The sequence below is a fragment of the Aulostomus chinensis genome, chromosome 7, assembly GCF_037954235.1.
Source record: "Aulostomus chinensis isolate RoL2024-O1b breed Wild chromosome 7, RoL_Achi_v1.0, whole genome shotgun sequence".
Lineage (NCBI taxonomy): Eukaryota > Metazoa > Chordata > Actinopteri > Syngnathiformes > Aulostomidae > Aulostomus > Aulostomus chinensis.
Genome location: NC_141326.1, coordinates 25,941,002 through 25,967,981, shown reverse-complemented (window position 1 = coordinate 25,967,981; position 26,980 = coordinate 25,941,002). Strand labels below are relative to the sequence as shown.

At 41.8% G+C, this 26,980-nt stretch overlaps 1 protein-coding gene across 1 annotated transcript; it reads left to right on the top strand.

Annotated features, from left to right (window-relative positions):
- The first annotated feature begins 188 nt into the window (after positions 1-188).
- ppib (peptidylprolyl isomerase B (cyclophilin B)) lies at positions 189-7,889 on the top strand. Its single transcript, XM_086209571.1, has 5 exons — positions 189-408; positions 2,538-2,651; positions 3,173-3,266; positions 3,490-3,674; positions 4,482-7,889. The coding sequence occupies exons 1-5, from the start codon at positions 274-276 to the stop codon at positions 4,602-4,604; spliced, it is 651 nt and encodes a 216-aa protein (XP_086065697.1). The 5' UTR covers positions 189-273; the 3' UTR covers positions 4,605-7,889.
- The last annotated feature ends 19,091 nt before the right edge of the window (positions 7,890-26,980 follow it).

Below are 26,980 nucleotides of genomic sequence, written 5' to 3'. Positions count from 1 at the left end.
TTTGTACATTTTATTATTTCATCGGCATCTACATAATCACATACAGGACTGGAAATCTACCAAGGCTGTAATTACGCGTCTGCATCTGATTGGCTGATGTTAACCAATCAGAGCCCTGTGCGTCTGCTCGCTGCGGCGGTGTCGTGGATGCTGGGCTGTGCAGCCTGGAGCGGCCTCAACCTCAGTCTCCTCCCCGGATATCGCAGTCCTTTCCCCGGCTGATATAAAGCTAGCAGGACTCAAGGCCGCTCCGGGCTATTCGTGTTTTCGTTGATGGTTAGACTTTGCGAGAGAAGGATGAAGTTCCTCGTTGCAGCCACGGTCATTGTGGGATCCGTGATTTTCCTCGCCTTCCCCAATGGCTCATCTGCCGACGAGAAGAAAAAAGGCCCCAAAGTAACGGCGAAGGTGAGGTAGATCGCTAGCTAGCTGTCAAATGGTCACGGAGGATATTGCAGACATTCCGGGTTGCAAAGCATGCCATGCTAGCCGCTAGCTTCAGATGTTTTTTAAAGCCACGTCACACTCGAGCTAGCGGGGGTTTTGATGCTAGCATCTGGGTGGGATTATCTGCAGCGTTAGCATGCTAACTTCAACGGTAGCTGGCTGGATGGATTCTGGAGAGATTTGCTGGTTAGCTCATCGCTCAGCGTGGCATCAGCTGACATAATTATTTAATGTTGATATAACGTAATCTGCCTCTGGAGAATAAATTATATCTATAAACCTTGGCCGTGATTTTTTTTTTTTTTTTAATTCCCCCACCAACTAATCAGAGTTGGCAAAGTCGCAGTGCTTGTTGACCATCATGTCGGCCTCAGCTGCCGCTTTCCAACCGTACCGCATTGTGAATACCCTCCCAGCTTCGGGAACGGTAGTCTGAATCACGGTAACCTACTTGGCTGCTGCTCAGGGAGCTGCGCGGACGTTATGCCATGCTGCTGTGCAGCAGGTCTGTCCACGTCTGCGCCAACTGGGAGGGAGCTGGGACCTGGTCAACAGCTGGCCAGTGACATCATCCAGCGACTGACTTGTGGTTTTGGGATCGTTCTGTTTCATTTGCCAAAAAAAAAAAGTGTTTGGATTAATTGATATCGTAACATATTGAATGTGGTTATTGTAAGAGAATTTTGTTAATGAAGATGGAAAGGAACGAAAACGTTGAATGATTTGAATTCAGTGTGGAAATTGATCAGCAGTGGCAAGTAGTGATGGACACCGGCCCGGGAGTATCGAAGTCGGATGCCATACGAACACAGATCAGCTGACTTCCTTCACAAATCAGAGGCTTGGGAATGATGGCGCAATTCCACATTCCATACAACCTGGCCCGTGCTGGATCGCGAGGCTGATGCAATGTAACGTTAGACAATTTCATCATCCGTAGAGTTTCAGTGAATTCATGGAATACATTTTTAGAATAATTTGTCGCAATAAACGGAACAAATGTGGATCTGTGCGTCTCTATTGGCAAGAGTTGGATGAAGAGATGATGAAAACTGCCTCTGAGACGCGCATCTGGGAAGGATCGTGGATGAATCTGTCTCAAGATGCAAGTTTCTGTCAGGGTTTTGTTTTTTTTTGGCAGCCAGAAAAGAAGGTATCTCACAGTAATGGCTGCAGGCAGCAGCTGGGCAGCAGCTGTACATAAGTTCAAGATGTTCAGCTGTGGAGAGGCGTAATGAAAAGTGTGGTTGGAATGTCTTCTTGCTGTATGTTCATTTATGTCAGGCTTCAGCTTCTGCCTGAAAACATGAAAGACTTTGTGCTTCATCACAGGAGATTGCGGGGCAGCGTGACCTCGAGGTTAGAGAAGTAATCTGATGCTTCTGCAACTGGCAGAAAAAATCTGGTCGGGGGCAATAAAGCAATGTTTCCCCTCACTCAACATCAGCCTCTGACAACCCTTTGAGCAAGGCAGCTCCCCAACTGCTAGCTTGGTGGTAAGGATGGGTTGATTCAAAGCTGAACAATATGCTAATCTAGATAATATGATGTTGTTATAACATCTTTTGTTTCATTATATATGATCTATTTATACATTTGTGTGTATGTGTAAAGATATACATACACGGCTGAATAACAAGATGTTTAAGTAATGATGAAAAAGTGCTCTTCCTATCAGTGTTTCTGCTGTTTTTGTGAGGGCAAACGTGTCTTTGTTCATGTAGGATCACTAAATTATTGTTTTTGTCATGATTTGATGTGACAGCAGCTTGTGGTGGACTTGAATTTGGCAGAAAATAGATAACAAATGGCGATGCGACGGCACGAAGACGAAGGGCTTTTAAACAGCATGTTCTGTGTTTGCTTGTGGCCGTTTTTAGTTTCAGTTTTCAGGGGAAGGAAGGAAAAAGTGCCACAAATCACTTGACAGAAATATTTTTGGTCTTGCCAGAACGTTTTGACGGATCGCCATCCATCTACAGAAAATATGCTTTATTGTTATAGATGCCCAGATATGAAATGACTTGTATGTTAGATGCTGGACGACACATCGTTCCTAATTTAAACGGAGGACTTCTGTCTTTTTATAGGTGTTCTTTGACATTAGAATCGGAGATGAAGATGTTGGAAGGATCGTCATCGGGGTGTTCGGGAAGACTGTCCCCAAAACGGTTGACAACTTCGTTGCTTTAGCAACAGGCGAGGTGAGAACTCTGCTTTTTTTTTTTTGGTTTTGTCCGTTTTTGTAACCTGTGACTTAAACTGCTCCCATCTCGACCGTCTTGACAATCGGGAACACGCTGATTTTTGGGCCTCGTTACAATCTGCAAATAAAGTGAAAGTAAAAGATGGATATGCTGAAAGACTTAAAAACAGGTCTGCAATTCTTTTTATGGTTTTTATATTCTGAAGAATTAAAGGGGGGGGGGGAATCTTCCCACTGCATCCCTGGCAAGATTCCCCTCCCACTTGACATGTGGCACACATTCAGCGCAACATCTAGATCTTCCCCAAAGGAACACGATTGTGTGTCGCAGTACAAACGTCTTGTCCAAAAGATGCTTGTGAAATGGCAGTAAACTGTAAACAAGGCTCGTACTTTTTTCCTTCTGTCCCAAAGCTGCAATAAGTCATTTTTTATTCATGTGGTCAACATTTTTAAAAGCTCTGGTTTCAGATTTGTCAAGTGTTGTTTATGAGGATTTGTTAACTCTTGTTTATACAGAAAGGATTTGGTTACAAGGGAAGCAAGTTCCACAGAGTCATCAAGCAGTTCATGATCCAGGGTGGAGACTTCACCAAAGGAGACGGCACCGGAGGTAAGATGGCTGCTGGCACCTACATATGTGTAGCTCGTCCCCGCAAGAACTGACTCGCCCAGTGTAGTTCGGCTCGGACGGATAATTTCCAAGTCTCGTCTGTCAGTTTCACATTTCTTGGCAAGACTCACTTTTTCCTTTTTATTGCAGATGAAAATAAGAAGTGGTCTATTTAGGGTTGAGATGGTGCAAATGAGACCTTTTTTTTTTTCTCTAAATGAAGGCAAGAGCATCTATGGAGACCGCTTCCCCGACGAGAACTTCAAGCTGAAGCACTACGGCCCTGGCTGGCTCAGCATGGCGAACGCTGGCAAAGACACCAACGGCTCACAGTTCTTCATCACCACTGTTCAGACTCCGTGGCTGGACAGCAAGCACGTGGTCTTTGGAAAAGTTCTGGAGGGAATGGTGAGTCACCGGAGGATTAAAGTCAGAGCAGCAACCACTCATGTACTGTTTTAAATTCTAGACTGATCCAGAAAGCGTCACTCTGAAATGACTGAACTGTTTATCAAAATGTTAGATTCCTTTTGCTTATTACTGCATCTCAACTGGATAGAACAGCCCCTCGGAACAGATGTGGCTCACGAATCCAGCTGTTGTCTCACCAGCTCGGATGAAAAGCCTCAAACGGGGGCGCGAGTTCCAAAGGTGTGGCCCTGTGCTCTCGTTAGGTTCTCAGCTCTGCCACCTTTCTGAAACTGCGGGCAGTTTGACAACGTACTCGTCACTGCGTGTGCTTGACCGAGAGCCGCAGCATCTAAGGAATTAGGTTATGACGGCGTCACAATCTAATTTTGATAATAGATTGAACAGTTTTTTTTCTTTAAAAAAACAAAACAAAACAGAATTTCTGACTTCCGAGCCTCGGTGGCGGTACGCTGAAGGCTGTAAATCAAAGCTTTCACGACGTGATCTGGTGTTGATTCTCTCATGAGCCAACCAGTTTGGAAAAACTTGCTCAATGGGTCGTGGACTGACATGGAAAAATGCTGCATTTCTAAAAACTCAGAAAGGCAGATTTCATAAATGATCATACATCTGGCTGCCTTTTCTGTAGTTCATAAAAGATGAAATGCCACGTTACAGAAGGAAATACCCAACAATGTCAGTTGGCTCACCACCGAAGATGTTAAAAAGGATATTTGTGACTGAATTTATCAAATAGTTTTTAAAATCCCAGAAGAGTTCCAACAGTGTGTTTCTGTTGTCCAGGATGTGGTGAGGAAGGTGGAGAACACAAAGACAGATGGCCGTGATAAGCCCCTCAAAGATGTCGTCATCCACGACTGCGGCAAAATAGAGGTGGAGAAACCATTTGCAGTGGCCAAGGAGTAGAGCGCTGCTTGGCAAGAACAGGGAACAGGACTGGGGGGGATGTTGGGGGAAATGGTGCGGGCAACTTTGTTACACTACAAGCCCTTTGGTCCTGGAGAGCAGGGCTTTTGGTGGTTGCCGTCTTCACACACCGGAAAAGCATCAGAATTGAGCAATCATGACAACAATCTGGGTCCACCTACCATCGAGCATTCCAAGGTGCACTTAACTGTTCGCCATTGTTTTTGTAAAAAAAAAAAAAGATGAAATCATTGAAATAAAGGTTTCAAGTTTTGTTAAATTGTTGTGTGGATTTTACTATAACTGGGTGGGTCCTCAGTGAGGCGGAGAATTAATGAGGCCAGTGAACATCCTCCTGAACTGGTGCCAGATCTAATGCCAGTTCTTTCATCGGCCAAATATTGTGCACCTAACCCGGTTCCTAGGTTGCGCAAACGCATTGTAGATCCAGAACCAAGAGCCACTAATTTGAAGGGTTCATGGCAGGATCATCATCCCCAGCAGGAACAGCTAGTAGCCAAATTTGTGACTGGCTTTTTAGAATCCAACAGGTTGGCTCCTAGCCTGTTGCCTCCGGGGAAGTTGGGGGGTGAGGATGGTGCTGATGTGGACTTTACGGAACCGTGATCCACTATTTGATTGTTCCTCTAAATAGGTTCTATCATCCAACCAAATTTAATCAAAATCCTCCCACAACTTTTGGAGTTATCCTGCCTACTGGTGAACCATTGCCAGTGATCACATGACCTTGTTGGACACAACAAGTGTTGAGCATTAGTCTTCCTCTCTCTGTTCTCACAAAAAGCTTGAAAATCCAGTGTCAGGAACTCAATGTGTCCACCCTCACAATCGGGATCACCAGTTCATATGATAGCCACTAGGGGTGGTGTTAAATTCTGTCTTACTGTTAAATATCAGATTTACATTTAGATAAATACACATACAGTACAAAGGGAAATTATTGGTCATGTGCCTCAGGAAAAAAAATACATTTTTTTGAAATTTCAAGAGAAAAAAAATAGATGTATGCATGAGGTGTGAACATTATTTGTTATCATATCGGTTCATTGATATTTCCTGAACAATTGCACACTCTTTGGAACAGTTGTGTATTTTCTGTTATTTAGAGAGAGAGTATTCTCATGAGCCCCCGACCCAGAGCATTTCGCTGACTTTAGACATGTTATACAGGCAGTCGGCCACTGGGGGGAGCAGCAGCAGCAGCAGCAGCAGCAGCAGCTTCCCTGCAGAGGGCCCCCTCACACCAGACATCTCAGCTCCACAGCTGAGCATGTTTGTGGTTTCACATGTGATTTTAGTACAATAAAACAAGGAATTGTACATTTCTGTGGTAGAGCTGGGGACATAAAATGGCTGTTTTGGGGTTTATTCCACTTCTGGAATCCTTTAAGGAAGAAAGTGGCTTGAACATGGAAGAATAACTTTGGTCCATATGATGGGAATAGTTGGCTGCACAAGGGCTGAGTAGTTAAAGCCAGGTAGAGCTGTCAATTACAGAGAAGAATATGGACGTTCGACAAACCTTCCTGTGATTGTCTGATCTTCCTGGTGGAAAAAAACAACTCCCATCAAGCATGAAACTGGCACTTTGCAGACAATTCAGGCGTATTGTCGAGTCTGCACACTGTGTTCTGCTCGACTGGATGTTGCTTTCAGCAATGATTAGCGTAATATTATGAATTGCAGTGACATTCATGCAGCAGTAGGAAATTATTTTCCAGATCAGATCGATTTGTTTTAATGTTCTTTCAGATATTACTGCCTAGATCAAAGCGGTGCCGTGAAATGGGAGCAAATCTGGTCTCTTCAGGTTCCTGCTCATTGTTGCAGTTGGGTGTTTCTGCCTCAGTGTGATGATTGCGAAATGATCTACAGATCATAATGATTTATTCCCATGAAGCTTTTGTTCTTAGGAAGCATCAGCTAATGTATGGGGGCCATGAGACGCGTACGAGGTGAAGGAGTGCTCTTAATAATCACAACTGACCAGATGAAAGTGGAAAACACTTTTAGAGTTTTCTGTCTTCAAACTGCAGCTGCCTTTTCTCAGCATAATAAATCGTGATTTAAGCTGCACAAACCTAAAAAACAAACAAACCTTAAGTTCAAATGCAAGCCTTCAACCCCGAGTTTCAACATCTTGAACATTTTTTTTGTTGTTGTCAGATAATGACATGATATCTCAAGCGCTTGCATCGTTTTCATGTTGTAAGGGCTAACTAAAAACTAGCATTAGCTTACTGTCCAGTGGTAAAATAAAATGGCGTCATCTCACGCTACTGCAACAACAACAACAACAACAAAATAGGTCAGTCAATCTGGTATCTACAGTTCCAGTTCAGCCTCCGCCATGAGAAACCAGGCAAGTTTTTACACGACTCTCTCATTAAGCATCAATGATCTCTGAGTCGCTGTCAAATGTTACCGGTGAAGATGCACACCCTGTTCACCTCCCAGTTCCCACACTGGTGGAATAAAGTACATTTACTCAATTACTATCAATAAAAGAACAATTTGTAGTATTTTTACTTATGTGGCTTCTAACTTTTTGCAAAAAGTGGCATGTGGACACATTTAGCCACAAGGGTGCATTAATAAAGGTTAGATAATGCTTTGTTAAGCCTTAGTTGACGGTTAATGAACGTGTCCAATAATCTTTTACTAATTGTGTTGATGGTAACGTTACAAGTTACAGCAAAGATGGATGGAAAAACTGGAGGAGGTTGGGGTGGAGTAAGGGCATACATACAAGATACATGTTCTCCACTTTACAAAAGATATCACAAAGTATTACTTAATGGTTAATTATGCTTAAGTAATGCTCATTCAGCACTCATAGAGCAAAGCATCAACTAACCATTATTAATGTATCAAGTGCACCATGCTGCTTCACACTAACGTTTAGTTCTCAATCATCTAATAATATCTTAGTGTCATATATCAGTCAGACAGAGCAAACCAATTCAACCACATTTTTCTGTTAGTACTTGTATATTTAATGCAAGACTTTTACTTGTTGGATTTCACTTGTGAGGTCTTTTGTCACAAGTAAAGAGCCTGAGTCCTTCTGCAAAGTCCATTTTTATATTATTTCCTGGCACAGTTTATTATGAAGTTGATCAGGAGTCAGTGGGACATTCCCTAAATTATAGAATGATATAACCCACTTGTTCTTCGGTTATCTGTGCCTTTTATGTGTGTGGTAACGTCAAAATGGACACAGAGCCTCAATTGTCAGTCTATTGCTTAAAGTCCAGGCCATTTTTAACAAATGAGGGGAAATTTGCTCTAGGACTGCTAACAGGAATTCAGCCAAGAAAAACGAAAAATGTTTGATGAGACCCAGAGAGTTAGTTTATGCCCCACAGTCCTTGTTTTGCCCCGATTCACTCAGGCATTGAATGACTCACCAGAAGGAAATATGGAAAGAGTTCCCTGGGGTTGGCACAACCGTGGTCTTGGTTAAACCCTCTGTTGTTTAGTTTGGCCTTGTTTGTGGCGATCGGGAATTGTCCTGTGAAACTGTGTTATTCTTCACTTACTGGCTTTGCTAGAAAAGCCGTGACGAGCCGGACATATCTGGCATAGCTTCCTGCAAGGGGCTTTGTCAACAAGATTAAAAGAACACTGGCAGAATCACAACACGGAGCGTGGAAGCGTTCGGCCACACTGGAGGACTAAATGTCCACATCCTGACCGCATGGATCAGTGAAGCATAGTTTGACTGGTCGGCCCGGTTTGTCCTGTTTATGATATTAACTCCTGCTCCAATGTTTTCCTCACCTTACATAGGTGTACATGATCCTAACATTATTTTTCAACTGTGATTTTAATTTCAAGAAGTCCGTAACAATACACAGCAACACAGTTTTCTAAACAACAACAATGCTGCTTGTCACAAGGAGTTTCTGGCGTCACTATAGTGATTAATTGGTGATTAATACATGTGCTGACACAACTGCCTCTACAGCGTTTGTGGAATTTGACTGCGCCATGTTTGTGTTTTTAATGAGAAACGAGACCGATTGACCATTGCAAGTTCTTTGCAAAAATATAAAACCATGATCGCTAAACTGGAACTGGTAATGTACGTCAATGGGACGCCAAAAAACATGCATTATCCTCTTAACATCCCCAGTGTAAAAGAAATGAGAATTTTTTTTTTTTTTCCACCAGCACTTACACTTCCTCTGATTGGATCTCACTCCACATGCCAAATCGAGGCGCCAGAGTGGGGCAGTGGGCGGGTCTTCTGGAGACACACCCCCATTATGTCCAGTTTCTCCCGGGCCAGAAAAATTAAGACCTGTTGCACCCAATGTGATTCTTAACTTTCACAGATATGGATAAATGGTTGTATTAATTGTTGAAATCATTTGCTCCAGGTCTTATATCATGCTTTTTGTGGTTTCCTTTTGTAGCGGGCTTAAAAGGACAGCAAAATGTCTCATCTTATGAGATAAAGCAGGAACGCAGCAGGAAATTAAGTGTTTGAGGGGTACATGTGTTGCTGTTGTTGTTGTGGTTTTTTTTTTTAAAAACTGGGTAGCACCGATGTAAACCCATTGTAATTATACCTGTTTTATTTCCAGCTTTATTTCTCACAGACGTTGGCTTGACCTACATTTGTCCCGTGCCCTTTCAACCATCCACCCTCTTCTATTGTATACTATTAAAAGCACATCATAAGCAGATTTGTCATGATGAATTGTTGGAAACTTCAAGGTCTGAATTTCTGCTGTCCATGCTGTGTTAACAACAACAATAAAACTTTTTGCAATTTGAAACGAACAACTTTGCAGAAATCAGCAGCAGTTAAAAGACCTGAAAAATCCGGTATCAAGTTCCAAATAACAACAGTCGAAGCACGTTCCCAAAGATAAGGAAACACAAACATGCAATGTACAAACCAGAGAGGAAACAGTTTGACAAGAGCGTATAAATATACAATACGAGCAGAAGCATGGGAAAGGTCGCCGTGGGAACGGGGGGGGGGGGGGCTTGCTTTTTGTCAATGAGTTTGGAAAGACAGTGTCTGACTCCAGTACAACAGACATTTGGGTTCCCACCCAGAACTATAGTCGTGCAGTAGTGTCACATCTATTTCTTCATTGTTCTCTAGTTTCCTCCCTGGTTTCTTTTCCCTCCTTTGCTGCAAAGTTTTTCATGTTGTTCTCTGGAAGGAGCTTTCATTGGGACGTAGCAGAGGCTGCGGTGACATGCCGGTTCCCACGATCTCCTGCCCTTCCTCCAGAGTTACTGCTTGCTCACCGCTCAGGACAGGAAGACAGTGCAACAAGGCCACGTAGAGTGTGCGCTAATTCAGGCAGGCCCTGCTGGGTCCCCATTGTCTTACATGAGAACTCCATAGATGCCCATAACTTCTGTCCTCTCTGACGCTCATCACTGGCACATTTAGACTGTATGTGTATGTGTGTGTGTGTGTATGTGATTTATGTGTCCTTCCAAACACTGAAAGATAGTGAAACTTTGATCATGTCAGGGCTTAAGAGTTAGCTTATATAGTTAATAAGTGATAGTACACAAAGTTACTAATATTTCTCAACTCCCTGTCCATAATTCTTTTCTCCCCTGAAACAAATCTCCATATTCAAGCTCCCCCATATAACCCCCCTCGGCATGACATGATTGGAAGGAAAATGCTCTTGGGTGAGGGGAGATGTCGGGTGGTATGTTATAGAGCAGCGTCAACGTTGTTTTTGTAATTACTCTGCCAGAAGGGAAGACAAAGATTCCGCCTTACAGGATTAATAATTAAGCATTTGGACTATTTTCTCCAGCATTCTCTTGAGCATTTGGTTATTGTTGGACAGCATAAATAAAAGATACACTGTAGTATATAAATAGCTAACTGTATATTATTGAGCCGCTAACTCTAATCAAACTGCATTTGCCCTCTTTTTTTCTCTTGCACTGAATTGTCTCCAGACTTTAAAAAAAAAAATCCATCTTAAACTCATCACCTCTCCTTCATCTACCTTTCCTCTCCAGGATTAAAAATGAAAGTTTAGTTAATAAGTAAAATCACAAGGGATAAAAGTGCTCTTCTTTCTCTGAATGGACCAGGTGGCCTTCATGCTCCGTGCTCTCAGTACACAGTGCTTGGCTAATTAAAGTCACTTCCTCCCGGCCCGGGTGCATATTTTGGGGAAGTGATAAAACGATAAAGCTGAGGCATGGGGACTCTGTTAAGTGCTCAGCTCATGATAATAAAAGTTCTGCACCACATTTCTGCCCCTCTCATATCATTTGGTACGAGTTTGAGTTTACTGCTGACTAACTAATTTAGGTGGTTGTGTAAGCATATGAAATATTTATTGTGCAGTAATTCCTCAGGCCGCATACCTGGTACCATAATCTAACCGTTTATGATGTGTTTGTGTCCATGGGCAAGGCAGATATAACATGTGTGAAAGCGAATGCCTGTACTTTATTACATTATTTACAAGCTCACGCAGAGATGTTAGGAGCCAAAGCATGATATTTACACCAAAAGTCTTTCCAGATAGTTCCAACACGGTGAATGGTGGTGGGCGGAAATGGGGCAGCAGGACTTACGTAATGATGAGCACAGCTGAGGGGCAAGAAGAGCTTCTTTTAGAAAGAGCAGCTCTGTTGGCACTTGAGGCGCCGCCATTTACAGTTGGACATGGAGCCCACTGAGATATTACCCACTTCAGTTCCTGCAAACCCCTTCGTCTGCTCAGGGTAGACCATAATCCTGCAGTCCCACAACGCTTTTGCCCTTCTTTTCACCAAATGGTGCACAAACCACCCTGAGCTTTCACCCTTCTTGAGCTGAAGAACTGCGTCTACGTAGTAAAAAGGCAGTTACAAAATAAAACTCAGTTGCTTGTTTACAGATGTGTGACACCAGAGCAACTGAAAATGAATCAGAAATAAGATGGACTCTTTTCATTGGCCCACGCGCAGATGGCATGACACGACTGAGTAGGCGTCAGACTGCACATGTCACATGAGTCGGAATCATTAAATGAGGCCAAAGAGAAGTTGGATTGACAAAAATGTCAGTCAGGGGTTTGGTTAACACCACAGACACCAGAGAACCGGTCTGAGTGGATGAGTCAAATCCTCTAAGGGATTCAGCTGCAGTTAAAGGTTGCCATGGTGATGGTAACTGCTAAGTTTGTACTGACTGAGACAAGAGTTGGGAACGCACTTGAACTCTGTTTGTGTGACTTGGACTGGACTTTTAACACAAATTCAACTTTTTTTTTTTTTCAGAATAGTTTAACACCCTCTCCTACTCTTTCCTCAAAACTTTCCATCAAAAAATTCCTTTCGTGTGACATAAACACATGAGCGAAATACACTTTGCATCCACCCACTGATTCAGGTTGAGTGGATTCTTAGTTCATGCTGCTCCCTTCCAACAAATTTTGTGAAATTCAGCTTTGTAGGTTTTTGTACAATTCTTCACCACTGAAAAACATCCTCGGAGGAGATGAAGAAACAAACTCACACACTTTCACAAACGAAATCACAGTGGGTTTGGGTCACCCTCTCCAGCAATAACAGACTTTCATTTCTTGTGCAAACAGATGTAATGTTAGGATTTTCATTGAAAGATTTTATTACTTTCTTCAGTAAATAATAATAATAATAAAAAAAAAACAACGTATCGACTTCCGTCTCAACATTTCATTCTCATTTTCTTCTCTCTGATGTAAAGACAAGAGGGCAATAAAAGGCTACACCTACAGGCAACCCTTTGACTGTATACACACAAAACAGAAGGAAAACTAAAGTTTTTCCACACATAATTGCGATCATCCACACCTGAATTTAATATCTTTAATCTTTTTGTCACAACCCTTCCATGAATTTACACCTTATATAATACATCACTACATCATTATGTTATAGTGTGTGTGTGTGTGTGTGTGTTTGTGCGTGTGCGTGTGTGTGTTTGTGCGTGTGTGTGTTTGTGCGCGTGCGCAAAGATCAAACCCATTGACAGCTCCACCTTTAAACATTGACACACATCTGCTGGGCTGCATTACACGGAGACAATCGGCTTAAAAAGATGCTGAGTTTGACAGCTCTGACTTAGTGAGGTGTCGGCTGAGCATGACTGTTACTCAGGTGACTTCAGGTGAGTCCTCTGTCTGACAGTCACACCTCCTGTCTGATACTCACACCTCTTGTTTTGATACTTGTCTCCTCCTCTATTTATCTTTCTTATGGTTGAAAAAAAAAAACTTTGTTTAAACTTGGTGTCTCCCATATCTGCCATGGTCTATGAGCTGGGTTATGACTATTTGGGGGCTGGTCCAGGATAGGAGTCCATATCTGACCCTTGGAGGTCCCAATGCTCCACCATCCTTTGTGAATTGAGGTGAAGAAGCTTTGTATACTGGAGAAACACTGGGACCTGGGGCCTATCCCAGCTGACAGTGGGTGAGAGGGAGGGTACATCCTGGATGGCTCGCAGGGCCATCAGGAGCACTTAGGGGCTCAGAATCTTGCTCAAGGACACTTTTACAAGGTCTCCAGGGAAGTGGGGATCGAACAAACGACCCTTTGGTTGCTAGATGGCCACTCTACCTCTGAGTCATGCCGCCCCCTACTCCTTGTACACCTTCTTTAAAATTAAGCCAGTTCCTGTCCAGTTCATTGTCACATACAATTGCATTTAAAGGAGTCCGTCCACACGTAGATCATCCAGGACGTACGCTGTGACGACCAAAAGCACATGAAAACATTCTTCACGGATCTTATCAGGAACAAACGCAGACAATTTCTCCTTCCTGTGGACACTCGGCTCCATTGTTGATGAGGACCTCACCCATAACAATCATCATCATCATCACTTCCATTGAAGATTTGGCAAAGAGAGAAGGGCTGTTTTCCTCCAAACTCAACTGTTGTTTGTCTTATATGCACATCACAAGAAACCAGACGTTACATTTTATGCCACTTAACACAAGGACAAAAAGAGGAAATAAAATGGAGTGTTTTAATCCAAAATACAGTTTGTCCTCATGTTTGTTGTGATTACCTGCATGCGTAAATTGACATTCCCTCACAAAGAATGTTGGATGCTGCCAGAGAGGAACAATGGGAACTTTAATTAGATCAAGACCTTGTCCAGATTGGGATTGCTCACTTGCGTGCCTCTGTGTCTAAATACACACACTTTTACTGGTGTGCAGAAGCGGATACGTTAGCACTTTTCTTTCTTACACTTTGTAATAGAGATGGCTTTGCTACAAGCATGAAATATGAAGACAAAAGTATAGTCAAAGTGCAGCTGTTAGTGTCCCAGTTCTGCTGCTTTCCCACACATATACATAAAACATACATGTGGAAATATGAGCTTGGCACGTTTCAGAAAAGATACGATTTTTCCAAAATCTGATCTGATCTGGGCCAGACACCTGCAAGCTGCACCCTGAGAGCATAGATCAAAGGATAGATACACAGTCGTAGATTTAAACGATAGTCAAGAGCCCATGTGTACCTTCATACAATGAATGGCCACCTATAATAATTCATGTTGTTCACAGTGTTCAGAAATGTCAGGAGACTGTGCATCATACTCATGGAGTAAAGCGATCTTCCAGGGATAAAGTCTCTGCCAATGTTTTCAGAGCTCAAAAATCAACCGGTTGGTGTTGAACTGAATCATAAAACCCTGAAATAATTAAACATTTTTTGAAAAAATACCAGCAACACTCCATTCAAACTTCAAATAAGCAGACATTTAGACTAAAATACCAAACTGAACATAATATTCCTACGGTGTGATTGTAGACAGCAGCATTTTTCAGGCATTCTTGTACATAACATGTAACAGTTTGTACAAGAAGAGGGATTAACATGGCTCCTCAACAAATCCTCTCCTCAGGAATGGATGGCCCTCAGTGCTGCAGGTTTCCACGTTTTCTTGACTGAGCGCCTGCTGAATATTTCATCCTCAAAGCACAGATAGAGTTCCCTATGCCGTTCACACAATCTGCCTTTTGTCTTTAGTGTGCGGAGCTCCGCAGACAAAGCGAGATACCAGGTCAGTGGTGTCGGTCTCAAACAGCATCGAGGCGACAGGATGAAACATGAGAGATGTTTTGCTTATGTTTTTCAACATCTCGTGCACGACTCTGCGCTGCAGTTCACGGAGGTCAGCCGATGGACAGTTTGTCCTGGAAACTAAGATGCTCAGAGGTCACCTGAGATTCAGGCTGAGCTCAAATTGCCTTTCCTCCAATGCTGCTGTACATCTGCTGCAAAAGCATACATATATACATATATATATATTTATTTTTTTTATTTTTATTTATTTTTTTTTTTATTAAGGAACCAAAGTACATATAGCAAACATGACATCACCCTCTGGTTTATAGGTGGCCATGCTGAAGCCTGAAGTTCTGCATTTCTGCCCGTCGCCATGTTTGTATTTTGCAGCATCAAGTGACCACATTTTGACAAGCTGGCAGAGCTGATCTGATGCAGAGGCAAACAGAAGCCTCTTTATCTCGGATTCTGCAAAAATGCTGTTAAAATGACACAGGGTTATGATGCTTTGCTCGTTTATATCAAACAACATTTTGCAACCAAAGTCACCACCCTGCAGTCTATTAGAAAGAATGCATTTAAAGAACTTTTGAAGTTGGGAAGCTCTGGCCTCTTATTTTATCCAGTCTATGGTAGCAAATAATTCAATTAGCTCTTTTTTTGGGGGGGGGGGGGGGGGGGCTTTTTTCATCACTGCATGAAGTAGATGGAGCACAATGATGACTCTGGTCTTGATTTTGGATGATCAAGATGATCAACTACTCCAAGGGAAGGTAAACAGAAGTCAAAAATAATTTGATATTGATTTCTCCAACATTTGTCTGCAATGTAGCTGCTCACAACTTTATGTAATTAAAATAACTCTTAGTTTAATTGCCTTTGTGGAATTCACTTGATCTACTTATGACTGCTGAATTCTGAAGGACATACAATTATATTTAACAAAACTAAAAATAATTGACATTATCGTATGTTTAAACAACTCAACCAAGCTTCTGCTTTTCTTACAGAGTCTCACAAGGCTTTAAATGGGATTTTTGTTATTTGCATTACAAATAATGAGGCCAAGAATGTGACCTTGGACACAGTATTTGTTTGCAATCTCAGGGTGAAAATGTTGGATGTTCTTTTCCTTGCAGCAGAAACGTGTCTAATTCAAGAGTGGAATGACGGAAACTTGCAGATCTTTGACCAAACAATGAAGTCAATGAGGCCATCAGCATCTTTAGACTTTGATATGAAGCTGAATCTAGGTTATGACGTCAGAGGGCCAAAACACAAACTATGCCCACTGGGTTGATTTGTCAGTTTGGTTTCACAGTGTTCTTGAGTTTTGGCCAGTGATACACTTTGCTTGACTTATTGTTGGCTTCATTCATAATAGGGAGCTGCCCAGTAAAACTAGTAGAGCAGTTCTCGCATCGAGCAATGACTTTCAAAAAGCCACTGCCTTTCAGTTTAGATACTGTCGGACAAACAGAGAGTGCGAGCAGTGTTTTCAGCTGATTATAGCCGCCTGCCTGACAGGAGAGACTTGGGTCATTTAAGGCTTTGAACAAGTCATCACAGTGTTTCTATTGACTTCATGCAAAATCAAATCATTCATTTGAGGTCTGCTGTCATCGCATATGACCTTATTTGTAACCATTTGAAGATTTATGATTATGATGAACTCCTTCCATTCACATAACTGACAAAATAGAATTGTTGTCTTGAATTATAGGTGAAATAGTATTAATATGAGCATCTCTGCCCACAGCACCTTGATCCAGGCCGACTCACTGGTCTGGAGGAAAGTCTCTGTCGGTGTGTGTCTTTCTCTAGTTTTCTACTTTCATCCACGCTCCCAAATCCCATTCTACACCCCTTACAATGCATTTCTTCTTCTCCTATGTGGATTTCATCTTGGCATGACATTGCCTTTTCCCCTGAAGAGCTGTAGCCTCTTAACCGTAATAAACGTCATTCTGGACTGTTTTTCATTACTGAATCTATAAACAGGGATGATGTATACCAAGGGAATTGACTTTCAAGGCCAAGTATGTGTACATATTCAAGGAATGTGTTTTTCCATTGCTCATAAAGCTAAAATGAGGACAACAGATTAGGTAAAGGAAAACAACACAAAAACTAATGTGTACATTTATGTTCACGTTCTCATGCTGTTGTATGTGTTTAGAAAATGTAAATTTGTGACAAAAGTGCAATGGTGAAGAGTGACAAGTTATATGGCATGAGATTAGAGTTTGTAGGTGTTTATTGTGATACAGGTTTACTGCGAGACGCGAAGGCTGTTCCTGATACTGTTGTCTGATCAGATCTCATTCAACAGTATAAATACATTGCAGAAAACTGATTTATTTATATTTTCAAATTAAAATCAGGATAGTTTTCCCGTACAAAAAAAGACAACCAATAATATCATGATATCCACCTGTCAACTAATCAACTTTCAGCAGCATGTATTAATTTCTGCCAGCCCAGATACAATAGTTAACTAGCTAAAAAAAAAAAAAAGGCACATCTTTGTGTGTGTGTTTGTTCATCATCTCAAACTTTCTCGTCTTCTCCAAAGTGTCGTAGATACAGGACTGCTCTGCTCAGATTTATTATTTTTGAGGATGTGATCCGTGACAGATCCAGATTACAGACAAGGCATCCAGCAGAGGACTGCTTCGGCAACGTGGAGCACAAGATAGGCTTTGTCCCTTTCCCTGACAGATACTGCTGTCCTTATCCTTCTGTTTCACTCAGGAAAATGCCATAAGGCAGCTGTCAGACTGCTGTTAGATTATATTGCCAGAGAAACGGAACACTAAATAATTCTTAAAAATATCCTTAAGAATTCTGTAAGTCACACAGCAAAGTCCTTCACTACATCACAAGGGTGTTGTTCCGCAGCGGCCGGCAGGTGCCGGTGACCCCCTTGTCCCCTGCTTACCCAAGCGAGCTGGACCGCCAACACTGATGTGGGGATGTGCCAGGATCAAGTAGCTGGGCTGCTATCTTGTTACTAATCTGTTTGGCACAGGGGCTCTTTTCCGTTCCACCTTACATAACCTATGTTCGGATTCAGACTGGAAGTTTGGGCCAAGCTGACCACTGCGAAGGCCAGCTGGAAACTTTTTAGAAAAGCTTTGTCGTCACTTCAGAGAGGCAAATCTCCCAATATAATCCCCTTATACACGTACACCTCCAAACAAGAGGTCAGCCATCGTGTTAGGAACCCAAGGTGGTTCTCATGACTGCGTATGACAACTAAGTGTCAATGTCTTACGTGCAGACCTTCAAAAAAAGCTTGAGGGTGACAAGAATCAGATGCCCGATCCCAGGAATGTACACCGGAAACCTTTTGGTTTTTGTTTGGCTTTTCAATGTCTTCCTTTTATCTAACAACACTAAATAGCCCTGCCCACTCTGAAAATAAACTAGTGCTGCCAACACTCCATGTTTGAAGGACACTAGCATATGAATGCAGACTCTTCAGGCAGGGGACAAGCTCTGTTCTGTGTTATGTTTGCAGTCTGCATGGTGTTGACCAACCACAGATTCTGTTTCATGCAGTTTAAGACTCTGTGTAGAGAGCAAAAGGGTAAGCACACATTGGCTGAAAAACAGTCTCGCAACGTCTGATAACTGTTTACCTTTTTGAATTATTTGCTCTGTGCTGTGCAATCATGTCAAAACTCCAACTCGATTCTTCCAGCTGTAGTTGCTAATTGACCCTTAAAGTAATACTTCACTCTAGAAGTGTACTTTGGTTTTCAAGAACCCACCAATAGGTCTCTTGAGTTCTCTACTGCATGGCTGTGTGATTCCAGAATGCAGAAAGAACCAGCCATGTATATTTAGCAAGAAGCTCGTGGCAATTGAGGGCTAACAACAGAGCAACAGAACAACAACGCCAATATGCAACTTTTTTGTTTTTTACAAACTTATTTGAGCATCATTCGGTATAATCCATATCTTCCTTATTCAGCTGTATGCTCAGTAATCCAGAAACACTTTGGTTTTGTTTTGATCAAACAAAAAAATACAGCACTTCTAGCTTGGTGCTACCACTAATGAGCGAGGAGCAGAAGTATTTAGTTGAACCGACTTGCTTGCAAGATGATGTGGATGATACTGGACAATCAAACTTTATTAATGGGCATTTTTTTGGGACAGTTTTGCAGTTTTCTACAGTTGCCATTAGCTTGAATGTAAATGTAGCAGCCGGCTCTTTCTGCATTCTGGAGTCATAAAAGAGGTGGAAATACTGTCTTTGTGTGCTCAAGATAACTATTTGTGAATACTTTAAAGAAAAAAAAATACACTTCTTGGGTGAAGTATCATGTCTAAATTTAACCAGCAAATGTTGAGGCCTGGATATCCACTGGCTGCACTGGAAGCTTGGGGACTTTCCCGCTGCCCCCCACAAGGTTTTTATAGCTAAGTGATCCCAAGTAATTATGTTCTTTGTTTGCTTGTTTTATAATGTTAAATGATATTTCATTTACCTTAAGAATCCTTTGAAAAGGTTTTACACAATCTTAAAAACTCTCTATCCAAAGCAATATTCGTTTCTCATGATTTTTTTTTATTCAATTGGAAACAAAAAAATGTAATCTTTAAATAACATTTAAAAACAATGGCTGAGGAAGAAACTGAGAAAAGATGAGAGGTTCACGGCCCTAAAGGCTCAAAATGCACTGCTGAAGCTTATTTTGGGGGCTCAGTGAATCAATACCAGTCCACAGTGTGTTACATGCATCATTTGTTCCCGCATCAGGTAGGCTATACATACACTGTGTACTGGCCACTGGCAAAATCTCCAAGAAAACAAAAATAGAGGGACTGTGGGCAGAACACCTCGGTTAGGACCCTAGTAAACTAATCCTGGAGAGACTGGCGGTTTAGAGGGAAAACAGCCAAGAAAGTAGGTCAATCCCTTGGGGCAAATAACTATAGGAACACTAAATCTATAGCATACAGTTACAGAACTACATAAAATAAAATGACAGTGCAAGAACATTCCAATCCACAAAGCCCATCAAAGAAGTATTTCAGTCCCCCAGTTACACGACATAGCAATGCAGCAAGCATATTAATGGCGGTAGCAAAGTAAACAAACACTCAATGTGTGTTGGTATGAATGCAAAAGGATCGTTTTGACCTTTGGCTCAGAGAGAGTGCAATCTGACAACTCAGAGGTTTCATGTAATAGTACAATAATAATCCTTAAGTATATTAATTTGCGTGGCTAATAGATTCTGTTATTATAAGCCATATTTCTATTATGATAGCTGATGTTATGAGTTGTTGTTTTGTAGCTCATTCTCCCCGTCACCCTCCCGTCCCTCTTTCTCTCTCCGCGCTTGTTTAGAATCTCCATCCCTCATCTCTTTTTCTGGTCTACTTGCATAAAGCATTGAGATATTAAATCACTGATTCGTAGCTGTGTCACTCTTAACGCTTAACAACAGCACTTAAAATGCTCACCACCAAGTTCAACATCACACTTCCGTGTAATAAAGTGCGTTTCAGACAAGAGAAACAACGATAATCTGCATTAATTGTCTCTTGCAGCGGTTTGTTTACTTTGTTTGTCCAATAATAAGTGTCCGGGGTGATTACCCATGATGCCTTGCTGCTGCTATAAATACCTCGTGCTGCTGCAGCGGAGAGTCGCAGGCTCGCTTCTGAAAGCCATGTTCAGTGTTTGTCCTCTCTGGTAAACAGACGTACAGCGGAGGGGCAAAATAAAGAAAGAAAGAAAGAAAGAAAAAAAAAAGGTTTCCTCTTATCTCACGGATGGTTAACTTTTCTGTGGAGTTTTTGTTGAATAGTGAGAGTTTTGGCAGTCACAAAGGGCGGAAAGGTCCGTTTTTCCTCCAAGCTATCATGCTGAACACAGAGGAAAGGTAGGATGTCGCTCCATTTATACCCAAAACAGACCTTCGTGTTTTAGTATTCATCCATGCCAGTATAATGTCGGACTCTTCCTGATAGGGGGACACACTCGGAGAACTTCAGTTGAGTTGTTTCGGTGGTTAAAATCGTTAAAAAAATACAAAAAACTCTGCCGTTAAGGGCTTGAAAGGCTGCTGCGGTTTAACAAGAGTGAAGCGGAGTATAGAAACACGGGTCGATTTTTTTTCGCGTTCGGTTCTTAACACTTAAACCAGCCTGTTTAACTTGGCTTTGCATATCCATATTTGTGTCTAAAGGTATTTGTTGCACAGTACGTCAGTCTGTGCTACTGCACAATTGGAAAGAACTCGCAGTTATTTAGGACAGAACTGAACAAGTGTTGCAGAAACAACTTTTTGTTTGCTAAATTCTGTCATTGCTGTTCATCGCATCTAATCTATGTGCATCTTCCTTCACCTCATCTGTGTGTTTTGTGACTTTATTTTACATAGCGTGCAAAATATGACTTCCTCACCCTGTCGTGCTGCATTATTACCTTTTGTCTTTACACCGAGAGTGACGTAAAGAAAGAGTTAAATAAGGTTTTCCTCAGGGGAAGAGCCTCACAAGGATGTTTAAACATGTCTCTGATGTTCAAAGCAGATTTTAAACGAACTGTTGGTTCATGTTGTGGTCGGTAATGAAGCTGCCAGGCATTTTAAAATCTTGGAACACACACTCACACCCAACCAGGACATAAAAACCACGAGTGTAATACATTTTCTATGGCAAGGGTCTGTTGAAATGTCAGTTTTGAAGATATTTCATGTTAACTCATATCCTGCAAAATAAAGTGGTGAATCATTATGAAGAATAATTGATCCCTAAATTTTTTTTTTTTTTTTTGGCAATAGTGTTGCAAAACTCAGTGAAAAGTTATGATCATGCGTACAATATTGCAGTTTGCTGTTGCAACATGATACAAAACGAAATGGTATCATGGGTCTAGTTGTTTTGTAACCCAGAAAAAGGCAGTGCTGTTTTGAAGGGGGGGGAAAACTCACAAGAACAACAATATTTTATCTGGGAGGCCATTTCTGCAATTTTTATGTTAAATGTGAGTCATGATATTGCAGTTTGATTAATTGTGCAGCTTCATGTTAAGATATTAAGCAGTTTTAAGTCCTCACATCTTTGCATTAGAAAAACTGGTTGTATGAGACGTTTTTTTGGGGGGGCTAAAAGATGTTGTTTTTTTTTGTTTTTTTAAATGATGTTATTTTCTCTTGTGCATCCACAATTAGCCAGTTCGTTTACATCCATTTGTGCGAGATCATTTTTTCTGAAAGTAATAGAAAATCCAAATATTAGATCAAACAAATATGTCAAATATTCACGGTCGAGCTGATATTTTAGTAATATTAATATGTTTGAGATGCTATTGTAACGAAGAGCCTGGACAATGCTGGATTTTTGACAGCTGTGCTACTGACATTAATTTTCTTAAGTGCATAATGTGAACAGATACCATCCTGCCTAGTAACTAAAGGAAGCAGTTGCTATGCAGACTCAGTAATCTACAATGAAGATATTCACATAAATGCCTGCAGTTACATTTGTGATTTATTTTTTGAGGTTTTTTTTTGTTTTTTTTTAAGAATGCTTAAATATATACTTGGTTCCCTGCGTGTCCTTTCAGTGACATCAGCGTTGTTTTAATCCTCTGTGGTTTTATCATGTGACGTGCAGAGAGGATCGAGGAAGAGCCCCATTGACTGTATTAGCTCTGTGACTGTTGCGGCCCCGTCAGCTAAAGGCATCAACTGGCCTACATCTGGCCCGATTACATAACCAACCTCCCCCTACTGGTTCGTTTTCTCAGTCATCAATGGTGTGTGTGTGTGTGTGTGTCTCTGTCTTTGTTGGAAGTACGGTGGGTGCATTCACCCAAAAACAGCTGGATTATCTAATCTTGACTACCTGACCATTTCTAAGTGCTCCATGCTGCTGGCTGTCCTCCTGAGTGTTTGCCAGTAGTGTTGAGCAGAGTAGAATTCACTGTAGTGAAACAAAAAAGCGTCGACTGTGTGCCACCCAGTTTCAGCTGACGTTAGCAACTTACAGCCCAGGCTCTTTTTTTTTTTTTTTTTTGCGCCACAGGGTGGCTGCGAGACAAGTGGCAACAAGATATTAAGGAAGTGCCAAAATGTTCTAATTAATTTATCCATGTTGGGGTGGGGCGGGGTGGATTGGTGGGGGCAGGGTGTGTGTGTGGCGAGGGTGCAGGATATTGCCAGCTGTGCTAGAGTTTTCTGCCGTGCTAGAGGCTGCTTTTAGGCAAACTGGTGCTTTTAGCTTCAGCACATCATGCTAACACACTCACAGTGACAATGATAGGTTGATGTTTAGCAGGTTTGTTTACTGTGTTGTGTTTGTGTGCTTTTTGTGCATCTGTTTTGCAATTATTCAGTCAGAAGACGGTCGACTCAGCCGACAGACCTGACGAAAAGAAAGGCAAGGAGCACTATCGTTTTTAAAGTTACTTCGTAGAAAACTACAAGCGGCAACTTCTTGGTAGAGAGGAAAAGTTATAAATCCCTTAAGTCAGCAAGTATAATCATCTAAGGAACAGTATGACCTGGATTGAATAAGTGTAGAAAAGTCAATTCTTTTGAAGGAACATGTAGATATGAGAGCACATACCTCCACTAAGGAGGCGACCAAGATACAGTATTTGTTCTGTTCTTAAACGGCCTTCCTGTAACTCGTAAAAACTGCCAATGGATAAGAAGTCCTCCCTGCAGCACCCTCCTGCTGTGTGCCCCCTCTACCCCCACAATGGCCCCACTTCCCATAAGATGTTACATTTTGCTGTGTTTGTAAGGGTATTATGTAAAGATACGATCATATTATTATCAGTTTTTACTCTTTATCAGGTCTCAGAAGCATCCCATATTTCATCAGAAAACTAGACATGATGCACATCATTTCAGGCACAATGGATTCTGCGTTGACTCTAGCTCACTAGCACCACCACTGTCAATGCAAGCATTGCTCACATCAATGCCTATTGCTGACAACTGATAGCATCAATGCTAGCTCTGCCTCTCATTGTTAGTTCTTGCCTATTTTAGGTGAGTGGAATGAGATCCAGCCAAAGGATGAGTAGGAGCGGGTACTCACATAATGAGCATTATGAGACATACTACAGTTTTCTCTTTTTGGCATAATACCCCTGTAGGAACACATAGGAAAAGCTTGCTTATTTTAAAACTAACCCCCCCCCCCTTCCAAGTTTCATTCGCTCCAAATGTTTTGATGCAAGCAGCCCTGCAGACTGAAATATGGAATTTAAAATGGTGTCTCACTCACTAAATGCCAACACAGATGGTTGAGGGCCAGACACGCCCACTGTTTCACATGTAGGTTTCACAACAAGCTGTAGACATGTTTGCTGAGAAATAGAGTATTACTGTTATTATGAGAATGAATTCTGATGTCGTTTTGTCTTTGGGGACGGCCACTTTACTTTGGTGCCATGTGGTATTAGTTTTTGGCAAAGGATTGTTGTCATGCACTGACAAAGCCTGAGGTGAACTAAAACAAGGAGGTTGTTGGCTTCAACAAACTCCACTAAACCAGTATTCTGGGTGGGGCTAACGTCTGTGTGAGGAATGTTTTTACAGTTGCTGTATTGGTATGGTTTCTGACTTCTATTTTACAACATCTTACAGTAATTACACAAAGTAAGAATATTTTCTTCAGAGTTGTTACCCAGTCTTCTGTATTTTTGGTGCTAATCAGTCATAGCTGCGGTTTTACGCCACCCTGTTATTACTGTCACTCGTCTGCGAGGCTTGTTTACTGGGATTTTCGGCTCATAAACTTTTATTTTGTCCATGACGGGCTGTTAATGAGGCAGGGAGGGACCATGCTTGGGGGCATCGCTTGCGCAAATGAAACTATCTCACAGTTTATCAAACAAGGTTTTTGTCGCTATTCATGAAGTGTCTGTTGCCAATACCGCACAAGCCTATAACTAACCAGTTTAGTCCAAAAAAGTTCCTGTTGCTGCCTGAAATGTAAAATTCAAAACATGAACTGTGTGCTTGGATGAAAGACGCTGGGTGTTAAGAGCTGCAGACACTGAAAATAAGTTTTAACTTGAGGGCATTTGGAGCGTGCATACCTCTGATGTTAGTAATCAGGTTGATAGACTGTTACATGGAGACTAAAGACCTCAGCTAACCCCGAGGTAACAAAAGTCCTTTTTCACCATGTTGAAAGGGGCCATATTGTGAAAAACCTTTCCAATACTTGTGCTGACTGTAAAAAAACAGTCACTTTGATGGGTGCTGGCTTTCTCTTTAGTCTTGTGATTCTTTGAGCTGGTCATATTTGATGCCCTTTATCGCATCACAAGGGGCTTCATTGACATTGTAAACATGCCTGAATCAGTGTCTGTGCATGCTCTGTAGAGCAACTGGAAATAGCCGTGTTTAAGCCACACATAAAAAGCCATATAGTTTTGGCATAATTCTGCCAACAGTTCGACAAACGGCACTTGAAACACCCCCTTGGTGGAGGTAGTAATGGGAAAAACCCTGTTTTTAGATGATGCCATACTTTTATTTTTTTTTAAATACAGTAACAGTCCAAACAATCTGAAAGAGAGGGGAGCAGCAGGTCCTCACGTGTGAGGAACAGGGAACAGGAAATATTTTGCATTTTTGCTGAATTACTGAAAGACTCCAAACAAAAATCAAGATGTGTTGAATGGGATATTTTGCATTGCATTGCTTCTTGGTGTAGAATCCAGGAAAGCCCTAAAACTTCACGTTGTCTCTTAACCGCAGTTTCTCGTCTGTATTTCTGCATCTGTGATTGGTTGGACTTCAGTATCCTGAATAAATGCTGACTCATGAAAACTAGAGTATCTGATCAGCCTTTTACAGCTGTGGTTTGGGTTCAGAGGTCAGGGAACCATGTTTTGACAGTCATCACTAAGGTTTCAGAGCACGTGCGCCTTTCCTGTTTCTGTGTCAACATCTTTTCGACCTGCAGCTCAGCCAAACGTTGGGTCAGAGGGGAGGCCAGGACTCTCCTGCTTACATGCCTGCAGACTTGTTTATGCTTCCAGTGTCCTACATTTTCAGGTTTTTTTTTTTAATTTGCTTGTTGATGTTGACATTTCAGGATTAAAGTTAAATTATTTTTTATCCCTACAGTGGTAATTAGGGTCTCAGAAGCTGGTTTGCGGTGTTCCGTTCTTCTTCAGGATCTTCCAGAGCACTTCCTGTTTTGGTCGAGTTGTGTGTCTCTTGGCTGACTTTCGCACTCTGCCTCAGCAGCCAGCCAACTCATCCCCTCAAACAATTCACCTGAAGCACTTCTCCAAACATCTCCCAGCCCAGGAAAGAAAAATGGCAGTGGAAGTGCTCCCTAATGCACATTCACACATGTACTCGCCCCCTCTGGCAGTATCAGGTGATGACACATTTGGCCTCCTTGAATCTCACTGACTCAAAAAGATGTTTAAATCTTCGCTGCCATATGAATGCAGCTTTGACCTTCTTTAAAAACCTGACCTATATTCTGCATTTAGGGTAAACTCATGACCTATTGGGTGGGGTTAAATGCTGCAGCTCTCCAGCAGGAGTGGCATCACAGGGTGGGGTGGTGGTGGGCGGTTGTTTGGCGTTTGGCTGAAATGTCAGGATGAGAGTGTTGCCTTTCAAAACAAGCTGGCATTTCCATCCAGAACAGGCTCTCCTATCGGTCTCTGAGAGGCAAGATGGAAAAAGGAAAGAAGGTTTTGACATCTTTGCCAGAACGCTTATCTCTCCCTCCATCTGATCAAACTTTCTGGTCATTTTCTCTCCTGTTGCATTGAAGAACAAAGACTTAGCTGCAACTGACTTCCACACTTTTTGAAGTGACAGTTCAGGTGGACTTTTTGAGGTGATAACTGCGACTGCTCTCTCTGTAGTGACTGCATATTTTCACTTATAGATGAGCAGGGTGTTAACGGTTAGTGAAGTTCCCTAATAACCCCACCACCAGAATACCCTTCACCTGGGTGGGTGAGTTGGGGGATTCCCGACAAATTCAAAGAATATTTGTCATTAGTTAAAGCGATAAAGAGTTCTCAAGACATTGTACTGTTTGTTTGTTTTTTCAACTTTCCAAGAGTCTGAAACTAATAAATGTCTCAGGACAGACCGTCTTCATGTATTTGGTGAACTCAGAAGTTGTATAAAACAGCAACATTAGGCTAAGCTGGTGAAATAGTTGACTGTCTGATCCCAGTGACAAGCAACTAACATTCTTATGATCCCATGTAGGCATCCAGAAACCAAACTCTAAGTACTGAAACCGCGTGGCCTTATTCAAGGCTTCATTTTAGA

Coding starts and splice junctions, on each gene's coding strand:
- ppib (XM_086209571.1), top strand. CDS start 274: ATGGTTAGACTTTGCGAGAGAAGGATGAAGTTCCTCGTTGCAGCCACG. Junction 2,652..3,172: donor TTGCTTTAGCAACAGGCGAG/GTGAGAACTCTG, acceptor TTGTTTATACAG/AAAGGATTTGGTTACAAGGG. Junction 3,675..4,481: donor GAAAAGTTCTGGAGGGAATG/GTGAGTCACCGG, acceptor TCTGTTGTCCAG/GATGTGGTGAGGAAGGTGGA.